Source organism: Lissotriton helveticus, chromosome 6 (assembly GCF_964261635.1).
Source record: "Lissotriton helveticus chromosome 6, aLisHel1.1, whole genome shotgun sequence".
In the NCBI taxonomy this organism is placed as follows: domain Eukaryota; kingdom Metazoa; phylum Chordata; class Amphibia; order Caudata; family Salamandridae; genus Lissotriton; species Lissotriton helveticus.
Window position 1 is genome coordinate 1499871072 of NC_136067.1, and position 25034 is coordinate 1499896105.

A 25034-nucleotide genomic window follows, 5' to 3' on the forward strand; every position below is an offset into this window, starting at 1 on the left:
TGTGGGGCCCGCAGCGGGTGATATTTCATAAATGAAAGCATTATTAATAATGGTTTCAACAGCTTCAGCAGATGTACTTCTAAGAGTAATTGTTGTGTACGCCCTGAGAAGGGAAGAATAGGGGAAAGTAAGGGTGATGAGACGCACGGGGAGCAGCAGCCTTTGATGTGCCGGCCGGCCGTGGGCAGTAAATAATTAGGGGAGGAGAAATGCCAGAGCGCACGCTGGGGGAAGCTTGTGGGAGGGAGGCTGGTGGCTTTGATGCGTGCACGCGCTTTATTTCACGGGCACAGCATCAAATCGCCCGTTTGGTTCAGCTCTCGTTAAGCCCCAATATGTCTCGACATCTGCAATGCGCAAGCGCATTGGCAGAGGTTGAGCCCTAAAAAAGAATAAAGACGGGGAGGGAAGCAAAACACTCGTTCTTGAAGAAGGATGGTGTGTCTTGAACGCCTCCAAGCCAGAATGAGTCAGCAGGGGACCGATAGGGCAGTTACTTAGTAGGATGGGGTCCGGGGCTTGAACAACCTCTGCTGATGGATCTGTGGATGAATTGTTTTCTTGGTGTAGAAAACTATATGGAAAATGGGGCCCAATAAAAGTTTTTCTGAAAATGTGTTTCTGTAAGTGGCGGAATGCCAGGGACAAACGCAATTTCGACTGGTGTGGAGATTCCCCACTTTGTAACTGAGAGGGCTGAGGGTGACAAGTGAGTCAGCACATTGGGTCAATCACTTTTACAAAGTTTGGAGATTGATGAGTAGAAAGCACTGTACGTTTGGAGTAGCCATAGTATTCAGTTTAGGGCCTCGTTCTGAGAACTGTGTAAATCCCAAATCGGGTGCAAACAAAAGTATGCTCCTTAGTTTTGCAGAATTTATTGCCTATCCACCACTTTTACTTATGCATTTCACCTGCAAAAACTTTGTAAAATGTGGGGGTCAACGAGTTGAAAATAAGTAAAATCTAAGGTATTGAATGCACAAAGGTTAAATACTAGAGGCTGTCCTTGAATCTCAGCAGAAAACTTTAAAAGCAAGCGAGAATACTGCACCTAGTACTTAATGCAGCCTAGTGTACTATTGCACCATTATGCAGGGCAATTGGAAAGAAAGCGGGTGTATGAGGAATGGAGATGTGTGAGATAGGAGATTATAACATTGTTGTGAAATCTGTTAAAAGAATATTGAAACAAGTTTTAGCCAGAATCTCACTTAGTATGCCCATAGTCCAAGGATGACCACTGTTAAACCATGGATAGTTGAATGTCAACAGGAATACCCAGAGTATGTCAAGGATGGCCCACTCTAATGCAAGGAATGACTAGAATATTTAAATGCATGTCTACAATATGGCAAGAATGTTCTACCGAAGAGCCATTAGGGCCATCCTAACCTCAAGCCCAGACACGCATGAGCTCATATATTCAAGCGCTCTGTCTTTTTCTTCACTACCTTCCAGCATACCGAGAGGCAGCAATACTGCCTGTAAATTTGGTCCACTTCCATTGAAATCCCTGTAAACAGTAGGACTAATCCAGCGAAAAGGGCATGCAGGAGCTGCCATGGCTGACCTAGGTCCTGAAACCTATGCCTATTCTAGTCTGGGACCCTGCTAAGGCAGGAGCTGAGAGTGTCCTGGAGGCGGACACTCCTTTACCCCTTGATCTTGCCAAGTTACCTGAACTTGCTTCAGATGGGTCTTGGGGTGCAGGGTAACCCCTTTGACATCCTGGAATAAGCCTTGCATTCTTGCCTTCACTACCGAGAGAGAGATTCAGGTGCACAAAGGATGTAACTTGTTTTTCAAACTAGAAAGCATTATTGTGACCCTGAGAAACCAGTGGTAAATTTGAGAATCCGCAAGGGATACTGCTCAATAAAGCAGTTAGTTCCCAGGTCATCCCTAAAAGATCTAGTGGGGTAGTGATGGAACTGAGAATAGTGTTGGAGCAAAAAGTACACATTGTGGCAAGAGATGTAAACCTCTTTCAAGAGGACCTACAAAATGTTTCTAAGAGAGTAGGGTCAGTGGAAAGGACGCTTGTGATACACAAGCAAGACATCAAATCCTCGGTGACCGAGATGACTCTATTGGGAGGAGGTAGGTAATACCCAATACTGAGGATAGAAGGTACATATAATCAATTGAGCAAGGAGAAATAACTTATGAATTATGGAAATGCCTGAATGGGCAGAAGGGCAGATTGCGAAACTGTTTGTGGAAATACTGATTGGGACACAATAAAACTCAAAGGGCTCTGAGAATTTTTGTCTGAAGAAAAGGTCCATGAAGCACCTGTGCTGCTGCCAAGACCCATCTAATATCCACCCCAATAAGATTAATACACACTTACTTAAATACAGGAACCATGAAATAATTTCACGAGCAACAAGAAAACAAGAGCCGATTTGGATAGAGAATGTAAAAGTGCTCTTCTTTACCAACTTCACATAAGCAATGGACAAGCAGAGGAAGACTTCTTTCTAGCACATCTGAGAGTGGTGACGGAGGGGAAGAGGAGTCATTTTATGTCTCAAGATGATGCATGAGTCTTAATTGAAGGATGGTGGAGATTGGGAAGTGAGAAGTGGAAGCCACAAATGAGGTGCCATCAGGAAGACCAGAAAAGGAAGAAGGCCCTCCTTTTGAACACTAGATCCGCTGTTAAACACCAAACCGAAATTTTTGACCTTTAAGACTCTAAGTCCCCAGATTTACTGTTTTTAACTGAAACATGGTACCGTTCTGACTCCCTACCGAGTGTCCTGGCTGCCCTCCCGCCCCATTATTCTATGCTCCGTGCCGACCGACCGGAGGGGAGAGCCGGCGGCGGGGTAGCCCTGATTGCCCGCAAGGGACTATATTTTCAGACTCTTGCTTCACCTACGATATCAGCAGCTGACTGCCTCGTAGTACGCTCTACTTCTTTTAAGATCCCTCTTACTTGTGTTTTAATATACCGGCCTCCCCAGTCATCCCCTGGCTTTCTTCTCGCCCTCCAAGACTTACTGGCCACCCTGGCAGTCAATTGTGCCTCTGTCCTCGTCTTGGGTGACTTTAATTTCTGGCCCACTGACCCCGCAGAGGACAGCACCTCCAAAGACTTTACCCAACTACTTCTTAGTCTTAATTTCACTTAGCACGTACACAGCTCTACCCACAATCGAGGCCATACTCTCGATCAGATATGGACTCTAAACATCCCGATTTCTGTTCCAACTATCTCGCCTTGCCCATGGTCTGATCATTCCCTGCTCGCCTTTTCCTTAGACTTGAGCCCTGATAAAACACCTCCTGTCACTAAAGACATTTGGGCAAGGAACTGGAATCGAGCCAACATTCCATCTCTGTGCAATTCACTCACTACTACCTGCCTGGAGCTTTCAGGCCTGACCCCTCATTCTCAGGTTACCACCTTGAATCGCTGGCTGACAAAAGCCTCCGACCTAGCGGCTCCCCTGAAACACATCTTCATCAATCACACTCATAATGCCAATAAGTGGTTCAGTCCGTGTCTTAAAGCCAAGAAACTGGAGTTACGACAGGATGAACGAGCTTGGAGACTAGCATACTGCCCGACCCGTAGGCAACTTTTTATCACCATTCTCAGCGAATATAAAAGAGACATCTTGGCAGCTAAGACCGAATACTTTTCGGGTCGCATTCTAGCTGCGGAAAGCCAGCCACGTGAGATCTTTGCCACCGTCCACGAGCTGGCATCATCGGAGAGAACTCTGTCTAAGACTCCCCCTTCTCAGGCTCTATGCGACTCGCTTAACGAGTTTTTTATTGACAAAATTGTTTGTATCAAAGCCAATATTCCTTCCCCTTCGCCCATCTTCACTGACCCCCAACCACCTGGCAATTACCTGTCCCTTACTTCCACTCCCGCTTTGACTAAAGAAACTCTGCTTCCCCTACTCAGGCGTGTTAAGTCTGGCTCCCCAGCTGATATCTGTCCGGCTCGAATCCTCCGTCAGATCTTCTCCGATTGTCCTTCCCCTGCCCTTACCCTTCTGAATGACTCCTTCACACATGGGCTTGTCCCCATTTCTTTTAAGACTGCTATAATTATTCCCATACTAAAAAAGCCCGGGGCATACCCAGCCTCCCCGGCAAACTATCGCCCTATATCCCTTCTCCCGTATTTGGGAAAGGTAGCTGAGTCTCATGTCACCCAGATGCTCAGCTCCTTCATAGAGGCCACTAACTATCTTTCACCCTGCCAGGCGGGTGTCCGTCCCCGCCATTCCACGGAGAAAGTGGTTATTTCGGTCATGGACCAACTCAGGGAGGGGCTTGATACCAACACCCCCCAGGCCTTAGTCCTTCTGGACTTGTCCGCCGCTTTTGACACGGTGGACCATTCCATTCTTTTGCCCCGGGTCAAGGCGGCGGGCATAGGGGGACAGATATTGGCCTGGTTAGGCTGCTTCCTGTCTGACCGTACCCAGGCCGTCCATCTGGCCGAATTCTCCGCCCCGCCTCGCAGCGTGCACTGTGGTGTCCCTCAGGGCTCTTCCCTTTCTCCCCTTTTATTCAATCTTTATATTTTCCCTCTTATTTTTGCATTACAACAAATAGAGGTCACAGTCTACAATTATGCTGATGACCTCCAGCTCATTTTTAATTTTTCCTCCCCTACATTCGGTACCGCTTGCTTCCAGTCCGTCATGCTGTTTATCCGGGATTGGATGAACGCGAACCATCTCAAACTCAACCCGGATAAAACAGAGCTGGTTCTGACTGGGGGCAGCGGCAACCCTTGGTCCCCTTCCTTTTGGCCCCCCTCCCTTGGTCCCCCCCCCCTTTTCCCTCACACTCTGTCAAAACCCTTGGAATCATACTTAACCACCATCTCACTCTTCACTCCCATATTAGTTCTGTTGTTTCCTCCTGTTTTTTCACTTTGCGTATTATTAGGAAAATATCTCTGTTCTTTTCTTTCCCTGCACTTAAACTGATCTTAATGGCCATGGTCCTATCCAAGATCGACTATGGCAACATTATCTACAACGGCGCTCCCGCATATGCACTTCAACGTCTTCAGCTGGTGCAGAACCAGGCAGCTCACCTGGCATATGGCCTACCCAAATTCCACCATTCCTCCCCTCTCCTTTTTGCCCTTCATTGGCTCCCCATCAAGCAACGGGCTCTCTTTAAACTCGGATGCCTTACTTTTCAAGCTCGGGAGGGCACGGCTCCTGCTTTTATCAACTCTGCCATTACCAACTACTGCCCCCCCAGAGATCTTCGCTCATCCTCCAAATCCCTACTAGTCACTCCCTGCTTCAAAAAACAAAGATCGGGAGGTAACAAATCCTCGGTCCTTGCCCCCACTTTCTGGAACACTCTTCCGTCCTCTGTCAGACTCTCCTCTTCTTATATGAAGTTTCGCAAGGCCCTAAAAACTTTTTTGTTCCAGCAAGCTTTTAGCCCCTAATTCTAATTCTAGCTCTAGTTCTGTGCCTTTTCTGCTTCATATTTCCCCCAGCGCCAAGAAACTGCAAAGTGAACGTGCGCTCTATAAATTTAAAAAAATTCAAATTCAAAGGGGGAGATAGCCGTCACCGATATTAGAACTGCGAACGGCCGGCATGGAACCTAACAGGAAAAGAACAGTGAGATTGATATGACGGGACAATGGCCAAGTCAAGAAGGGAACCTGGTATGTAAATATATAAGGAAACTGAGGTCAGTATTATGTCAAAATGGGTTTCTGCCAACTAGCAATGCACAATGTGATTGCCCCAAGTGATGGGGAGCAAGGGGGTGACTTTTGGTGAAGTAAACCCCAGTTTTTTATGGATTCCAAATACAATGAAGCCTAGTTAAAACTAGAGTGAGGGAAGTGAGAAGTGGGTGCTTGAGGATGGCTGGCCTAAGTACAAATTATACTAAGATTCAAACAGCCGGGTGAGGTGGTAATTGTCTATTCCAGTGTTTGGCACTTTGGGCCAAAAGGATGCCAATTTGTGTTATCAGAGTTAACTTGGGGGTGACAGGCATATTTCATTATGCAATAGTTTAGCAAGTATTTGAAGGCCTGCTACACAGAAATCTTAGGTGGGGTTTTGAGGTTTATGGTTTCAGTTAACACATTTTTTTCATATCTGCAGCAGGGAAGATACAGATAGCAAGGCATAATTGCCTAATAATACCTGCTTCTTACTAAGTGGACGCTTCAGGCCATTGGCAATGCATGACACGATTAACTCCAATCTGTCTCCTGGAACTTAAATGGAATAAAACAGGGAGTAGATATGGAAGGGCTAGACCGCACCAAGCTGGATATGGTTCGGCAGCAGGAAGCACACCTGGGTAACAAGTCAACAAGTGTAGAATGGGATCTAAACGGGCAACAAATGTCCGAGGGTCTCAATTTACATTTAGGGTCTACCTGTAACAACTGAGAATTTCTTATCATAGGCAATGTAGTGCGAGTAATTTCAAAACTGATACAGGTGTTTAATAAAAGTGGAGAGGGGGCAAAAAATGTCAGTTGTGGCTGGCAAGTGGAAAGCATATGTAAACAGAAAGCCAAGGCCCAAGAGCAACACGTGACTTGGACGCTCATGAAATTGTCTATTTGGGTAAAGAGAGCTGAATATCAAGCTCCAGTAGGCAATGAAGAAAATCACAAGTCTTGGGTACCCAAAAAGGGCTCTGTGAGGTAAGCAGCAGGCAGATTAGTGTGACTTAGCAAAAGGGATGGATTGCGAAAGTAGTTAATGCTGAGGAGGAGGTAGTAAAATTAAATATGAAGGTGGCACAAACTTTCATGTCTTCTTTCATTCCTCCAGCACTAGTGAGGGGTAGGAGACTCACTGTGACTTTGTTGCGAAGTTAAAGGCTTTAAAGCAGACAAATGTGAACAGGGAGTCACTATAGCTATATTTAAAAGTTTAAGAGAGAGCTGAGGTTACGACCCAGCCCCAGTGTGGGGTAGCACTGGGCCCAAACCGTCTATGCACTGAATTCTGTATGTGTATATCAAGAAAGATTGAGGGCCCTGTGCTTCAAATGTTCGAAACAGCAAGGAAATAATAGATATTGTCAGCCAATTAGCACTTATGCCCTATTGTGTTCATTTACAAAACTGGAAACCAGACTAAAAGTGTACCTCATTAAGGGCAATATCCTTGCCCAAGTAAGAAGCCAAGGGGGCACTGTCAGATATCATTCTCCTAGAAAGAGGCATGAGGCCAAGTTGCCCCTGTCACCAATGTTGCATTCTTGTTACCATTAGCTCTTCAGCCCAAGGGCAAGTTGGATTAAAGGAGACCTCTTGCTGAGAGGCTTCAGACAGAGCAGGGGATGGGGTGAAGGGTAAACGTATGGAGATTACATTGTTTTATACTTAGCAGGCCCAGAGCAATCCATTGAAAGACTGCGTGAGGTTTTTAGGGTGTTTGGTAGACTTTCAAAATTCAAAGATAAAATCTATATTACATCCTTTCAAGAAGTGGAGACAAAAACATTATTTCTAGTGCCGTTTCGAAGAAAAGAATCCGGGTTTTAGCTATTTATCTACATTTGTGAAAAAAGACAGGGAAGGTCTCCTGGCATCGAACCTATTGAGGGTAATAGTGAAGTTTGGTTAAGATGTTCAAATATTGCGGGACTTTCACTTTTACTTGCGGCTCTCTACTAAATGATTGTGCTCCCTGGTTTCTCATACATACACACGAACACACTATAATGGACACCACTGGAAGTTTTTAAAATAAAAAAGATAGATGGGATATTCTGCACCATCTTATGGGAATAAGGCACTGCAGGAATGTGTCTGGCACTGCTCAGCAGGGGAATGTATGAGGCAGAATAGTACTACTGGATCTGCAAAATATTATTGGGCATCCGACTTAGTGATCACAAAGAGAAGGTTTTGGCGCCAGAGCAGGAGCCCTCATTGAGGTTTGAATGACATGCACTTGGGAAAGAGGGGTGCTCAAGGGTATACTATGAAGGGAGGACCTCACACCTATTTCTGGGACACATGAAGACAGTGATGAAGGCATGGAAAATAGCATCCAAAGACTGGACTGGGTGAACACCCTGACCAAGGCCATTAACATAGTTATATATATATCTGTGCTGAAGTAGAGGATGCTGAATATGCAAAACAATAGTTCACCCAGGACTCCTTTATCAAAGGAGTGCAGGATAAATAGCACATGGAATTACTGGAGATAGTTAATGTAAAATCTCAAATTGACAGACCACTATGTATGTGAACACCAATTTCATTAATGAGATTCATTGATACTTAATTGTAGAATCAAACCAATCAATGGATGCAATCTGGCATAGGGGGTGTTCCTGTAGTCCAGCTTGCTTGTGATCAGGGAATGTGTGACAGTTTTCCGGGTGCTGATTGGGAGCCATTTGAAAATCTTCCTCAGCATCTTCAAGGTAAGGAAGCATGAGGCGAGGATGACATTGGCTTGGGAGGTCAAGTTGATTTTGCTGTCATTGATGATCTCAAGGCCCTTTGCGTGGGTGGTTGGATTGTGTGACAGTCTTCGCTCTGTTGGCCTGCAGGTGGAGTCCCACAGGCATGGGCTCTTCCCAGAGATCACAATTTTAGTCTTATCAGTGTTTAGCTTTAGACAGTTGGTATTCATTCATTGGGCGAGGGGATTTCAGTCATGGAGGCATTATACTTTTTCCGCGTGTTGAGCGTCTTTTCCATGAGGGAGAGAATGAGTGGCGTTTCATCAGTGTAGGAGAGGACGGTGATGTCGTGAGAGTGGATGATGCTAGCTACAGGAGATCATGTATGCGTTGAAGAATCTCTGGCTCAGGGAGGATTCTTGTGGAACTCCGCAGATGAGGTCTTGGGCGTCCGAGCTGTACGGTGCCAAGCTGAATGACTGGGTCCTTCCAATCAGGAAGGAGCCGATACATCAGAGCTTGTGTCATTGGATTCCAATGTTGTGTTGGTGTTGGATGAGGATGAGGATGGTATGAGAGACTGTGTCAAATACTTCGGAGAGGTTCAGAAAGATGAGGGGTGCCCCGTGCCTACTCTGTCCAGAGTATTGCGGGATGTCATCTGTGGTGCTGATGAGGTAATTTTCCATGCCGAAGTTGGGTCTGAGACCAGACTGAGTGGTGTTGAGGAGGTGGTGGTCATGGAGGTATTTGGTCAGGTGTCTTTTAATAATTTTCTCTAAGACGTTGTCTGGAAATGGTAGCAGGGAGATTAATCTTTAGTTGGTGAGCGTTGAAAGGTTGGCTTAGGGTTTCTTTAGCAGTGGAAGGGCAGTTGCATGTTGCCATGCATCTGGAAAGGTCACTGAAGAGGTGGAGGTATTCAGATTGGGTGTGAGCATTGCACTGATGGGCTGCAGGCCTCTGGAGAAGGCTTGGTCCGATGCGGCCTCTGAGTGGATGAACTTCATGGTGGCGGATGTTTCTTCTGGAGTGATGACAGGCCATGTGATTAGCATTGGTTCTTTGTATAAGATCGAGAGGTGTTCAGCGAGGTCTGTCGGGTCCAGTTGCAGGCTGAAGTTACTGTAAATGATAGTGATTTTTTTGCTGAAGAATTGAGAGAGATTGCTGCAGAGGTCCTAGAAGGGGGTGACTAAGTTGGAGGCGGCTGATGGTAAGGTGAAATCATTCACAGTGGTAAAGAATTCTTTGATTGTTGTTGGTGCTGGCATTGATGCGGTCCACCAGAGTGGCGCATTTGGTGGTCTGAGTCATTTAGTGGACGGATATGAATGTGCCTATTTCTGCATTGTCCTGGCTCATTTTCCACTTGTTCTCCAGTTGTTTGCAGTGGTGTTTCATCAGTCCAAGTTCCCCTGTGTATGAACTGGCCTGGGGTCTGGAGCTTGTTCAATTGCTGTGTTTGAGGGGGTCCAGGGAGTTGGCTTAGGAGGAGATCCATTTGTTGAAAATCTTGATGACTTTCAGGAAGCTGTTGCTGTGTTCATGTCAGTGGTTGTTGAGAGCCGTGTTCCAGTCCTTGTCAGTGATGCTGTTCCAGTCTTGGTGAGAAGGGCTGGCGGTGGTGCTTTGTGTGTTGGGCTGGTGCGGGGATGCTGAACTTGATGTAGGCATGGTCTGTCCACGGAACTTGGGTGGGCTCAAAAACTTGGATGTTGTTGAAGTTGGTGAAAATAGGATCCAGGACGTGTCATGCAATGTGAGTAGGTCCCTTTACATGTTGGGTGAGGCTAGGCTTCCAAAGTCTTCAATAAGTGCTCTAGAGTTGAGGTCAGCATGGTCTTCCAGATTGATGTTTAGGTCTCCACTTAGGATGTAATTGCTAGAATCGAGGACGAATAAAGCAATTAAATATGTGATGGTGTTGGTGAACCTAGGTGCACAGTCCCAGTGGTCTGTAGATGAGAGTGCTGCTTAGGGCAAAGTTGGCTGTGACATCGAGCTTGAACAGCAGGTGTTCTATGTTGGATAATTATTTGTCCGTGGATATGGTGCAGCTGGCGGTGTTCTTGTGGACGATTGTGATTCTACCTCCGGGCTTGTGAAGACTATCTTACCTGTAATCTTGTAGGCGAGGGGTGGCTGTGGCGATGTTAAATGCCAATGCAGGATTCAGCCAGATTTCTGTGATAAAAAGTGGGTCAGGGGGATTGTCATTAATCAGATCCTAGATCTCTGGGGTGTTTTTAGTAAGTGAGTGGGTGTTAAATTACGCAGTGTGTAGTGGGCAGCTTTTCAGACTAAAGGTAGGTAAATACAACCCAAGTAGCAAATAAGTTATATTATCACTCAATATTTAAACTTGTAATTTCTATTTTATGGAAAAAGGTGCTCATTTTGCTTGCGATATGAAACAAGATAAGAAGGTTGGTCTATTCTTCTGATTGCAGGTTTTTCTTTACTGATATTTAGATTTCTTGTAATATTGTGAGCACCTAATGCAACTTACTGACTATAGGGCATTTCATACCCATTCATTTTTTACCTTTAATATAAACAACCTTATTCTATGTAGCTGGTTTAACAAGTAAATAATTGTATGTCAAATGAAAATAATGAGTGGCATCTCTCTTAACCTTTCTGTAAACAGAATGCATTGGTTTGTTTGCAGGTGAGACTGAAGGTTGACTCAACTGGACACGAGTTTAAAAGCTTTGTTGTATCTGTGTCTCTTCCTCCACAGCTGTCGGTCAGAGAGGTAAGTTATTGAATGATTTTCAAACTTGCTGTAAACTGTGATAGATCAGCGGTCAGGAACTCTACTCAAAGAACATTTGGAAAGGAATTCCTTCAAAGTGGTTTAATGGAAACTTCAGAAAATCTCACCCCCAAATGAATATATATGTTGCTGTTAGAAGTGGGCAAACCACTGAAAGAGCTTGGGCCAGGTCATTTTGGACCTTCAAGCCCACAACTAACCAAGCTTTAATGTGGCTTCTGCCTGCCACCAACGCACTAACCTAATGTGCCAAGAATTTAAGAAAAACATTAACGTTTGATGTAAAACAGGAGGAGGAAATAGATATCCATCTAGTCATTGAGTGGCACTATGTATAATCAGAAAACCTGGCTTCCCCCTCTTGACCAAATAGTGTGATCCTAGGCAGGTATTTTGTTTCACTGTGCTTCCTTTTACTGTGTCTTGCTTGGTAGAATTTATGTCACCTGTTCACAAGAGCTTCCCCACTGGGTCTTCATTGGCATTGTTTCTATGCTGTAAAACTCCTGTTGGGAAATATCTAGTGTTGGAGCATTTTCCTGTTTATAATGCAAGTTATTGAGGTCATATGGGGGGCCACAGATGCTTATCTGTATCTTTCGTTCACGCATTTTTTAGGAGCATGGCATTGTTTCCTACAGCAAGGATTGTAATGTAATGCAATTGCATTTATATAGCCCTTACTACCCCTGACGAGGCGTTGAAGCGCTTTTTCGGCAAGTAGCACGATATTCCGGAATCCATAGAGGATTAGTGTTGAATTAGTATAGTGAAACATGCAAGTACATTTTAAGTGGTGGATAGGTTAGTCAGTTATTTGGATTTGGAATGATAGCAGAAGGATAGAGAAGGACAAAGGTTAGTATTTATATATCGCTTGTTGACGCACGCTATACAGGAAGCCTACAAAGGATTAGTGGTGAATTAATATGGTAAAATATGAAGTAATTTCAGTGGTGGATATTAGTCAGTTACTTGGAGTGAGAAGGATAGCGGAGGGATAAAAGGGAAAGAAAGATTTGCATTCATATAGCACTTGTTTCCCCTGATGGGTGTTTAAGTGCTTTTCTGGCGAGTAGTCCGCCACTCCTGAACCCATAAAGGATTACTATTGAAAATTAGTTTAGTAAAAAAATATGAAGTAATTTGAGTAGTGGATATGTTATTCAGTTATTTGGTTAGTATATTAGTATAGTTTAATATGGAATTTGAGAAGTGAACATGTTAGTCTGTTAATTTCGATTGAAAAGGATAGTGGAGGGATAGTTTAAAAAAAAAAAAGAAATTTTAAGGTCTTAACAGTAGGAGGAGGCTTTTGGATGAGTAAAAAGGAGTTTTGTAGGGGAGGACTCAGAAGAAAGAGTTTAGAAAGGTTGGTTTTAGGGGATCGGTATATAGATACACAAAGGAGGTAAGTATATGTAGATTAAAGATATTGATAGAGGGACAGGATGAGAAATAGGATAGTGCATTGGATATGCTTTTTCAGGAGAAAAGTAACAGACACACAGATCCAAGTACATGGAAGTTACATACATGCACAATGGAAGTATGTACATGTAGACCAAAGATGATTTTTATTTATTTATTATTATTATTTTTTCTCTCAACAGCATAATTATTTTACATGTTTATACAAAGTAATACACAAAGATAGGTACATATCTATAGTGAAAAAAATGCTTGTATACAGAGGGATATGCTGTAAATTTCTGTTTGCGTATGGTGCTTACGTGGGGAAGAGCCAAATCTTAAGTAGTTTTCTGAAGATAAGGTGGTTGTCGGTGGACCTTATGTTGGGGGGTAAAGAGTTCCATAGTTTGGCTGCTTGAACAGAGAAGGATGTGGCACCCATGTTTTTTTTCTTGGATGTTGGGATTTTGAGGCTAGATGCTCCTTTAGAGCGGAGGTTCCTTTGTTGAATGTGTTTGGTGATTTTATTCCTGATAAAGAGTGGTCCCATTCCATGTATTGCTTTGTGGGTGATACAAAGCAGCTTTAACGTGGGTCTTCTGGCAACCGGTAACCAATGCAGGGCTTTCAAGGCAGGGGAGATGTGGTCTCGCGGTTTGATATGCAAGAGTAGACAGCCGAGTTCTGAATCCGTTGTAGTCTTTTCATGGTCGTTAAAGGTCATCCGTGGTAGAGGCTATTGACGTAATCGAGTTTGGACAGAACAAGGGAATGGTAGCTTGGACCTTGTGTGGAAATTCCAAATGAGGGAAAATTTGTTGCAGCGTTTTTATAGTAGCAAAGTTTGATCTTGCTAGTTTATCCACTTGGGCATTCATAAACAGCTTGGAGTCCATGGTCATTCCGAGGTTTCTTACTTCCTTCGATACTTTAGGCAGTGAACCCAGTTCATCAGGCCATGCGGCAAACTGGTTGTAATGTTTCCAATCGCCACATGTGAGTATTTCAGTTTTTGAAGCATTCAATTTGAGATGGCTCCAGGTCATCCACTGATCCACGGCTCTCAGACAGCTGAAAATTGTTTTTTGTGCAATGTCTTTGGGGCATTCCAGTTGAAGGAGTATTTGCGTATCATCTGCATAGTTATAGCACGTGAGGTGAAATGTATTGATCAGTACTGGTAATGACTTCATGTAGATGTTGAAAATCATGGGCGAGATGATAGAACCTTGAGGGAACCCTGCTTTTGTGGAGTATGGTTTGGACAAGAAATGTGGGGTATGGATGACATTAGTTCTGTTTCGAAGGTAGGACGCGATCCAGTCTAAAGCAGTTCCCTCTATGCCGGCTTCATAGACTTTTTGTTTCAGAGTGTCATGGTCAACCGTGTCAAAGGCAGCTGAGAGGTCCAAGAGGAGTAGTGCAGCAACCCCGTTGCGGTCAATTGTATTCTTTAGGTCATCCCAGATGGCAAGGAGGGCAGATTCAGTGCCTCTTCCCAGACGGAATCCTGTTTGAAAGTCTGAAAGTATGTCATTCTCTTCAATGAATTGTTACATCTGGGCGAACCTGCTCTTTCTATCAGTTTGCCCAGGAACGGTCCATTTGTAGTGGCCCTGTAGTTGTCAGGGTTCCGCGGGTCCAAGTTTGTTTTCTTCAGTAAAGGGCTTATGTATAAACCACAAGTTTAAAACACAACATAGGTGATAAAATATGCAATTATAGGCAGGCTAAAACTACATTTTTTAACTGTAACAACCACAGGCATAGACAGTAAACACAGAAAGTGAAAATCATTTTTTAAACAACTTTTTGTCTTGGGAAGAGACAGCACTAGTCTGTCTCCTTACCACTTCCTGGACTCTGCTCACTGCAATCTGGGGCACAGGTAGGCTGCAACTCACAAAATGGAGGAAAATGATTTGGGGTGCCCCCAGCAAGGCCTTAAGGGGCCTGGGCCGGTGTGAGAGGAGGGCTCAGACTTGCCTGGTAGCTGAATAGCCAATGGTCTGCTGACCTGGGGGTGGGGACTGGGCAGCTGCTTCTCCTGTTCAGAATCTCCTAGGAGACAGACAGGCTCAGTCCACACTTTGGACTTCAGCAGGTAAGGGCCTCACTAACTTGAAATCTAACAATACTGTTTGAATAAAACTTTACTCCCTCTGCTGGCCAAAAAACGAAGTGCACCGGCCCTAGTAAAATACAGTTTAAACAGCTCACTGAAGCACCCTCTGATGTAGAAAATCCCTGTTACTGGGGGGGGGGGGCAGGGGGGCTGGTTTCACTGGCTTGTGAACACAAAATGGTGGCTGGGAGTGCACTGTTTTAACATACAGGTCTTAGCACGGAGCAAAGGAGAAATTTGGAGGGAAAACAGAATTGTCACCAAGGAATGAGAGGGACAAACTACAGAGGTTGGACTGCAAATCCCACAATTCAACACGCTAAATGGAGGCAATCATGGGCAGGGAAAACCACAAGTTTAAAACACAACACAGGTGATAAAATATGCAATTACAGGCAGGCTAAAACTACAATTTGTAACTGTAACAACCACAGGCATAGACAGTAAACACAGAAAGTGAAAATCGTTTTTTAAACAACTTTTTGTCTTGGGAAGAGACAGCACTAGTCTGTCTCCTTACCACTTCCTGGACTCTGCTCACTGCAATCTGGGGCACAGGTAGGCTGCAACTCACAAGTTAAAGGAGAACGATTTGGGGTGCAACCAGCAAGGCCTTAAGGGGCCTGGGCAGGTGTGAGAGGAGTCCTTTTTGGCTATAGCCTAAAGCTTCATTCCAGTGTCAATTTTTAACTTCCAAAGATAGAAATCTTTACCACGACTTCCTCCAGCGGCTCCGGGTCAACGAAGACTCCTCCTAGGGCAAAGCCTACTACCTTGCCCCGTTCAACTCTACCTTCTGGACCTTGCTTAAAAATAATTTCTGAGCCAGGAGGTAAGCAGAGCCAAGGCCCAATTCATCCCTTGTATCCGACCAATGCTCCATCATATTCGGCCTTAAACTTTGACCTCGTCTTGCGCAACAAGATTTCCGCGTTTAGCACTTTGATTTTTTAGCCACTACTTTCCACTAAAAATCTAGAAATTTGCAACTCCGATTCTACGGGATTGGATTTATTTTGTTTTGGTGACATTTTACGTATTAAATGTGTCTCTATTTTTCTAAATTGATCTGGGATGTTTCTTGTGTTGTGTTTTTATTTTATTACTGTTTGTGAACTGCATAAATAATGTACAAAGTGCTTTTAAGTTAAGCCTGATTGCTTTAGTACCAAGCCGCTAGAGGGTTAAGCACAGTTTAATTTAGTGACTTTTGTGGCTCACCATGATAAGGATTGTGGTTGTTGCTCGAGATGGCTTTCCACCCCCCTCAAACAATAACTGAATTTCTTACATGACAATGGTGCATGAATCAAGTAAGAGAATAAACAAAAGATACAGAACTCAAAGGTGCATCGGTAAGACTCAGAGAATAAGACCAGTGAAAGATCTAAATCACATCTGTATTCTACCAATCATGGTTGGTAGTGCTACAAGTAGGGAGTGAGGTACATCAAGTGGAATGGGAGCAGTTACTTACCATCAACAGCAGTCTCCTGCTGGTAACATTAAGTATCCAAAAGTCACAGGCATTTCGGTTACATTTGTAAGAATGCTTCATAAAAATATCTCAAATGAAAGTTATACAAAGTAATTTTACTACATTTGGTTTTGACATTTAGTGTACATAAATATAAAAATTTTAAATACCGGCTCCGGTCTTCAATTTTCACAAAGGGTTTCTTCAGTCATCCTGATTTTACTTTACCAACCATTTACCTTCCATATGATTGCTTCCATTTTTAATGATAGTCCTGTTGACGTTGTTTATAATATGTATGTGTTTCCAGCCTCATGGCCATTCTATTGGCTGAACTATTAGTCATTTCCCTAACTATTTTATGCAGAGCCATGTAACTATCCCCTTATACCTCATAAAACTGTCGGGCTTGCAGTCGTATAATGCCCCTCTCACATGTCCCCTCAAGCAGTCAGTGTTCGTGTCTGCTGCTTCCAGATTTTCAGGTCTCTTGAAACCTTCCTCCTGATGATTTTCAATGGAGAGGGAATCTGCTGTGCTGTCTTTCCTGAATGTACTGTAAAGCAGGTACATGTCTCTCTCAGAGTTGCGTTCGAAATGGCAGCGAGACTAACCAGTTCTGCTTCCTTCTTCCTTTCAAACTTATTCAGATCCAGCCATGCAGTGTTAATCACTACGCATAGTTCTCCAGACAGTAGAGTGGAACATTCCTCCCTACTGTGTTTCATCTCGCACAATCTGTTAGCTAGCATCACCATTCAAAATATTAGGTTCCTAGGCCCTAAGCCTTGCACGTAGCGCTCTAAATTAGTTACTGCCTCACATTATCAGACAATTATATGTTTTGTGTGCAACTTATGTATTATCATGAAAACCTTGCCACATGCGTTAATAGAGTATTTCTGTAACTTAAATAACAAATGCAACATTGGTATTGCTTGACTCAAGGATTTTTTCTTCCCAATAAAAAAGCAGAGAAGTAAACGAAAGGCCATTATCAAGAAGGACCTAAGACTAGATGTGGATCTGAGAGACCCCAAATCCTGCAGAAGCAGCAGCTCCTTTCTCGCCATCTTTCTCTGGATCTGCTGCCTCAAAACCTTTTTAAGGGCCCCTTCTTCCGTATCACCAGTCTCAGGCGGAAGGATCTCCTATTTCTCTACCAATTGTCAAAACATAGCATTGGCTCTCTTGATGTTATCCGCAGGTGCTACGCATTCTCACTCGTGTCTTCCCCTCCAGAGTACTTTCCTCCTGAGATCCTTCCTCTCTGGCACATGCACAATCTTGAAGGGAGAGTTTCTTGCTTGCTGAGCAGAGAGTTATGTAAGTGGTGCCCTTGGAGGATACAGGCATTGTATTTGACTCCTTCTACCTCTTAATCTCCAAGTAGATCAGAGGCCTGAGGCTCATCTTCAACCTCTGTCTCTTGAACCTTTTCATTTGAAGGAGTAAATTAAAAATCCGGTCCTTCGGGGGTGTGGTTAGCGGCCGAGAGCAATGGGCGCAGTCTAGGTGGGCTCCGATAGACCCGTTGGACTGAAGAACGACACAGCCCACGGATCTGCATAAATTTCGGCGGAAACGGTGTGCCGTGCTGCCTGGCGCCCCTGCGAAGCTCTGATGAGGGGTTGGAGTGCCGTGGACCCCGAGTGGAAGTGATCGGATCGCCGAGGAGACAGGGTGCTGAACCGTGCACAATTCGTCCCCCTCGCAATGAGGCTGCAAGATCAGTAGGACGCAGGCGGGGAGGCGGCCCTACGCGGCGCCGGTCACCTCCGGCACCTCCGGTCACCTGGAGTCATTCTCGTGGTCCCCCCGCGCCATCCGGGGCATCTCCGCCCCCTACCACGCAGATATATAGTCAATGAGGGGGGAGGGGGGGAGGGATGGCTCGCAGCACCCCGGTCCAAAGCACTCCGAGCTTCGTGCCAGTATTCACCTCAATTTGTAGCTTCCCCCGGGGCTGGCCCCACTGCACCTCCGTGTCGCTCCGTAACAAAACCTCCGAGGGTTCTCAGCAGCCCTTTGCAGCGCGTCTTCTGCACTGTCAGCGACCTGAGCCAGCGGGAGCAAGCAGGTGGGAAGCTCGCAGCAGGTCACAGGCGGCTCCGGTCGCATCTTCGATCGCCGTCCTGCTCCGCCGCCGCCATTGTGGAAGGCTGCGAAGCGTCACAGAGGTGAGGAAAGGCCTGCCCCAGGGGGAGCTATAAATTGAGGCCCGGACCCAGGGGCCTACTCTCAACAACGTGATTGGCACAGTGTTCTGAGTGCCTGGAGCCGAGGTGCTGTGTGCCATCTCTCCCTCCCCCCCCTCATCATCGGCAACTAACTTTAGCACACCTGCGTGGAGGGGAGCCTCGTGATTGTGGACAGAGGTGGTGGGACTCCGAAGGGCGACACAGGATGAGACACGCACTGCCCCCCCCAATGTAGACGCTAGGGCCGCCTGGATACGGGATAGAGGTGGCAGAACCGACTGAGACTGGCATATGGCCTGCAGGAGCTTGATGCCCTGCAGCGGGGATCACTGAACTGTGCCTGGAATATTGAAAAAGCAGACCGAAAGATGATTGACAACAGAGGCCCGGGGGCGAGGGTGCACTTCTCCCCCTTCTCCCTATGATCAGATGCGACCATCGACGCCCTCCTGTTTCCATGTGCCCCTGATGGGGTGCTGCCGTTCAGTATCACAATAGGTGACATCTCAGGTGTGTGACGCAGCGGTGAAGGGGACTATGGACACTCTTTGTGTTTGGGGCAGGGACTGGTGAGACCCTTGTAGAGCAACAGAACCAAGGTACAGCAGCATGTGATTTCTTTGTGTTCGCGCTTCTATCCCGGAGTTCTCCTCTAGGTGACGATACTGTCTACTGCATGGAACTGCCTGTCCCTCCCTCCCTGAAAAGTGGCGGTTATCGAGGACACCCTGTTTGATCTTGGCCAGTGGCGTTGAGCTGATCATCTGCTGCCCTATACCGAACGATCTGCTCTGAAGTGCAAGTGTGGACAGATTACGACTGCATCCGGCGGATATCGCTGATATATTTTCAGATAAAACCTGCTATTGAAAAGCGTTACTGAGCTCTGGAGCACCGCGGGCAGCCCGAAGTGCAAGTTGTAGCCCCTGACGATCTATAGGTTACCATAGCAGGCTGCAGTAACTGTTGGTGCACGCGCTCCTAGCTTGTCCTATATGCCGTCGAAGAAGATGGCTACAGGAGGCAGAGGTTCCAAGAGCGTCCCTCAGGCGCAATTGGCCAAATTCGCCTGGACCAAGGGAGGTGACAAAGGGGACTCGCCAAGACTGAATAAAGATAACGCTGCGGTGTCACCATCCCCGATCAAGGAGCCCACGCTCCACGACATGCGCACGTCAATGGACTCTTTCACAATGGAGGTTTCCCTGCTTCGTGCAGACTTCAAACAAATGAACGAAAAAGTGAAGGAACTCAAAGTGGTAACGGCGGCACTACAAGAGGATACTTCTGAACTGCAGCGTCAGGTGTCGGACTTGGAGAAGAAACAGACCCGCATGGCGCAGCAGTTGGACGATTATGAAGGGAGAGCACGTCGGAACAACATACAGAAGGACCTGCGGCGGACCTCTTTGTGGAGGAGCTGATCACGAAACACTTGAAACCGAAGGCTCTCTCCACCTATTTCTCCATTGGACGAGCCCATAGAGTGCCCGGCGGTCGCCCCAAGCCAGGGACTCAACCTAGACCCCTAATTGCGAGAGTTTTTAATTTTCGCGACAGAGACAACATCCTACAGGCGGCTAGAGCGGGTCCTCCGCTGAAGATAGACAACTATGAGGTCACTTTCTTTCCTGATTTTACAGCACGGGTTCAGGCACAGAGGCGCAGCTTCCAGGCAGTGAAACGGGAGCTGCGTAGCAGGGAAATCAAATACGCTATGCTCTTCCCGGCCAAATTAAGAGTGGAAAGGAACGGTAAACCCTGGTTTTTTGACTCTCCAGAAGCGACCTGGGAATGGCTGGAGGAGTGGACAAGGGTCAGCGACATGAGGGGTACCTGCCGCGACAAGGCAGACCGGAAAGGAGGTGCAGAACTTGGTGACTCAGCGACTGATAATGCGCTAGAGTCCAGTGGACTGGACAAGCAGGAATGAGTGACATTAGTCATTATCAGAGGGACCTATTCCTGCTGACACTTGCAAGTAATAGGCGGGGGGAGGAGCTGAAGGATAGGGCGGGATCAGATGGGGGGGCATACATTTTTAGGGGTGCCGGAACCCAGTGTTCTGGTTATGTAACAGGTCAGATTTATGGTTTAACGTAGACATGTTATGATAATGTTCTAAGGGCTGTGTCTTACAATATCAAGTGATGTTTTACTGAAGTCACTGTAGGTGCCGCGGGTCGGGTGAGCGCGCTTCATCTCTGCAATTTAAGCACGGGTAGGGAACATATAGGCACTCTGCCATGTTGGGGGGTGGGCAGTTCGAGGTCCACGGGCAGGGGAGCAGGGTGGGGGATGGAGGGGAGTAGGAAAGGGGTTTCTGTGACCAGGCAATATGATGTTGTTGACTACTGTGAAAATGTACAAATTCAAATGACAGTGTTGGAGGGGGGGGAAGGGTTGGTTACACTCTGTTCTGAGCTTTAGTTCTGGGATGTATTTCAAGGTTACGGCCGTGCAAATGCGGGATACGGTGTTGAGCTTTCAAGGATGTTTTGAACGTGATGGCAAACGAGGTCTTGGATGCCAAGATAACAGATGATACCGCCCCGGTCTTAGCCCCAGTGTCCCCTTTAACCCTGGTCACCTGGAATGTACGCGGTTTGGGAGATAAAATTAAGAGGGGATTGGTGTTGCAATATGTACGTAGGGCAGCCCCGGCATTGGTATTGCTTCAAGAGACGCATTTGGTGGGGTCGACATGCAGTGCTCTGGATCGGTGGGGATATGCGATGGCAGTGCATTCTGAGTTTTCCTCTGGCTCCAGGGGGGTGGGAATCCTGATACGTAAACGCTTTCCTGTGATAGTACAGCAGGTATGGAAAGATGCACAAGGACAGTTTGCAGCTATTTCCTGCTTGTGGGAAGGAAATAGGTTCAATGTGGTATCGGTGTACATTCCACCTGCCCTTCATTCAGTCACTCTCCCCGCCCTCAGTGCTTTTTTACTGACGCTGCCGTAGGGCGAGCTCATACTGGGTGGAGATTTTAATGCGGTTCTAGACGATGGACTTGACCGCCATCCCGGCAGGAGTACAGGGCTGCATAAATCACGGCTGACTGGCTATGTGGAGGCTATGGGTCTTACGGTTGGGTGGAGGTTTAAACACCCCGGGGATCGAGGCTATACCTTCTACTCTGGGGTACACAATAGTCTTTCACGTATTGATCATTTTTTTGTCTCTGCAGATAGCCTACCCCATATAACTGAGGTAAAGATAGGCCCGAGAGGTATCTCAGACCATTCCCCAGTCTCCATGGTATATTCCTTGTATGTGAATGCCCGGAGGCGCATCTTACGATTTCGCCTCATTATTTACAAATTCCACAAATTAGAAAAGACCTGGTCACGGCTATGAAATGCTACGTCCAAGAAAATACAGCTTCCGTTGCCTCGCCAGGGGTCCTGTGGGAAGCATACAAAACAGTGCTAAGGGGCCAGGCTATAGCCTCCATAACGGGTAATAAACGGACTGTGCAAGAAGACCTTAGAGTACTCGAGTACGACCTGGACGTTTTACAATCCAATCATGATCTTGATCCTACTGAGGAGGCTGCGCGCCAGTTGCGCCTCAAATAGGCTGAATTTACGGAGTACCAGCGGGTGCAGGTTAGACAGCGGCTTATGCGCACTCAACATATTATATACGAGGTGGGCGATAAGGCAGGGAGACTTTTGGCATGGCTGGAAAAGAAAGACGGCCCAAAGGACGATAGCGCAGCTTCGCAATGCTGACGGTGAGATTAACACTACCCCTATGGATATAGTAGACACCTTGGCCAATTATTACAAGGCGGTTTACACCCCCTCCTCCTGTATGTCATCTGAAGAGGCACAGACTTACATTAAGGATATCCAAATGCCCTCCCTCTCGGACTCTGACGCCGAACTGTTGGAGTTGGACTTTACGGCAGATGAGGTCCTGGGTGCAATTCATTCTTTGCAGTCAGGTAAGGCCATGGGGCCGAATGGGGTCCCCATAGAACTTTACAAGCACGTCTCTGATCTTACGGCTCCGCACCTGCTGCAAATGTTTGAAGACAGCCTGGCTAAGGGGAAACTGCCCCGAGATCAATGGACGGCTACGATTATAGCCATACCAAAACCTGGTAAACCTCTGGACGAATGTACATCATATCGTCCTATTTCATTATTAAATGCGGAGGCGAAAATACTGGCCAAATGATAGCCATACGATTAACCCCACACTTAGAGACGCTTATTCACCCGGATCAATCCGGGTTTATGCCAAACAGGAGCACAGCTCTCAATTTAAGACGAGTCCACACGGTATTGGCGCAGATCCCGGCTCTGTCAGAACCGGCGGTGATCCTTTCTTTAGATGCACGAATGGCCTTCGACATGGTCGAATGGCCGTATCTATTTGTGGTATTGCAGCATTTAGGCTTTGGACCAAAGCTTTGTGCTTGGGTAAAACTCCTGTACACAAATCCGCTTGTACATGTTGTAGCCAACGGCCATATTTCCAGGGACTTCCAGCTGGGCCGTGGTACGCGTCAGGGATGCCCCTTATCGCCACTGCTTTTCGCATTGATCTTGGAGCCGTTGGCAGCATGGATACGGTGGGACCCCATGATAAGGGGTCTCAGCTGGACTGAGTCCTGGGAGGACCGCATATCACTATACGCCGATGATATCCTTCTTTACTTAACTCTTCCTAGGCGGTCACTCATAGTTCTTCTTAATATTTGTGAGATCTTCGGGCGAGCCACAGGATACACAATCAACTGGTCTAAGTCTGTGTAGTTTGTCCTTAAGGGACCCCCACCGCGACTTCCGGACGGCTGCCCCCTGGTGATCACTGATGGACCCTTTAAATATCTAGGGGTGTGGGTGACGCCTAATCAGGAGGTCTTTTACCACCGCAATTGATTGCCCCCACTTGAGCGATTTCGCGCGGATGTGAGGCATTGGCACTCCCTACCGCTGACCCTTTTAGGAAAAGCGGCGTTATTTAAAATGATGACATTACCACGACTACTGTATATCCTTGAAAACACTCCATTTCTTGTGCCTCCAAAATATTTTACGTCCATAAACGCATTGGTTTCGGGTCTCCTTTGGGGGGACAAACCGGCGCGCATTTCCCGGCAAAAGTTGGTTCAGGGATTGTTCGATGGAGGCATAGCGCTCCCAGATATCCAATTGTATTACTGTTCAGCCCAACTAAAGACTATAAATCACTGGCTCCACGCTCCGCAGACTGAGCCAGCGTTCAAGGCGGATAAATAAGACCTGGGGGGCAGAGGAGTGATGGCTGCGCTCTATGACCCGAGAGGTGCGGCGGCCCTGCTGGGCCCTACGGCTCACACAGTGAAGTTGTGGTACCTGGCTTCTGCTCGCCTTGAATGTAAGGACAAGATCATGCAGATGACGCCACTCTGGGCGTCGCGGCGCCTCGGCCGTCTCTGTAATAGTAAGGGATTTGAGGCCTGGGACCGGATAGGCATTTCGACGGTTGGAGACCTCTACAGACAGGGTGCCATCCTCACATTTGACCAGCTAGCGGCCCAATTCAACTTGGTACAGGCGGAACGTTTCCGCTACCTACAAATCAGTCACGCCCTCAAGTCTGTGCTCCCAATTGATGAAACGCTGCCAGAATCCACTCCTTTAGAGGATAGACTGCTTACGGAGCACATGCTGAAAAAGGCGACCTCGTTGGTCTACTGTAAGTTGGTCAACAATATGCCTGACCCCACGGAGAGACTTAGAGCGGCCTGGACAGCGGAGGTAGGTGAATTTGATGAGTCAGACTGGCAGGCCGTGCTCTCCTCTCCTTGGGAGGTCGCTGTGCCGTCACGGCTCCGATTGATACAATTGAAAGTTCTACATCGAGTATATTATACTAGGGACACGCTACACAGGATAGGTAGAATCACACATCAGTACTGTTTGAGAGGCTGCGGGGAGGTGGGGACATTCTACCATACTATCTGGGATTGCCCATTGATTGTTTGTTTCTGGTCCAAGGTTATGCGGACTATATCACAAGTGGATTGGGCCACGCTTGGTATTATGTACGCTAAACGGAATGTGGCTAGGGCCTGGGGGTCTCCTGTGTTACCGGCGCTTACTGCCTGGAGTACAGATTTGGATTCAGCGATTGTTGCAAAAAAGTTGGTATATCTGAATCGGAAGTGTCCGCGGAAGTGGGCCAAAATTTCGGGAGCTTGGAATGAATATAGAGGGCAAATTTGCATATACTGAACTACTGTCATGATTGTATTACTGTTGTCTCCTTGACAAAATATGCTGTGTCCATTATGTCTCGCCTTTGTAATCCTGTTTTACTGATATCTGCAATGAAAGCCTTGAAAATGCCCATTGTTTACTTTTACAACAATAAAAATTGTTTTAGGGGGAGGAGCTACGACAGCAAGCAAGATGGCCGCATAGTCTCCCGGCTCCGCTGACCTCCGTCTTGCGCTCCAAGATCCTGTCACTTATCCTGATTTCCTGCCCCGGATCTGTGTGTGTGAACTAATCCGCACTCCGATGGTGTGATCCCGGGGTTTTTCTGACATTGTGGAGCTGAATAACGTCGAGGACCGATTTGTGGCCTAACCCAGTCTGGAAGCCTGGGTCTCGAGTGCTGGCTTAGCCGGGTC

At 46.5% G+C, this 25034-nt stretch overlaps 1 protein-coding gene across 3 annotated transcripts in view; it reads left to right on the plus strand.

Moving 5' to 3' along the window:
* Positions 1-25034, plus strand: part of PUS10 (pseudouridine synthase 10) — a 268922-nt gene that overhangs the window by 44607 nt on the left and 199281 nt on the right. For all 3 annotated transcript variants that reach the window (XM_078649298.1, XM_078649297.1, XM_078649299.1), the window contains exon 4: positions 11075-11161. In XM_078649298.1, coding sequence (XP_078505424.1) covers positions 11075-11161 — 87 coding nt within the window. The remainder of the gene's footprint in view (positions 1-11074; positions 11162-25034) is intronic.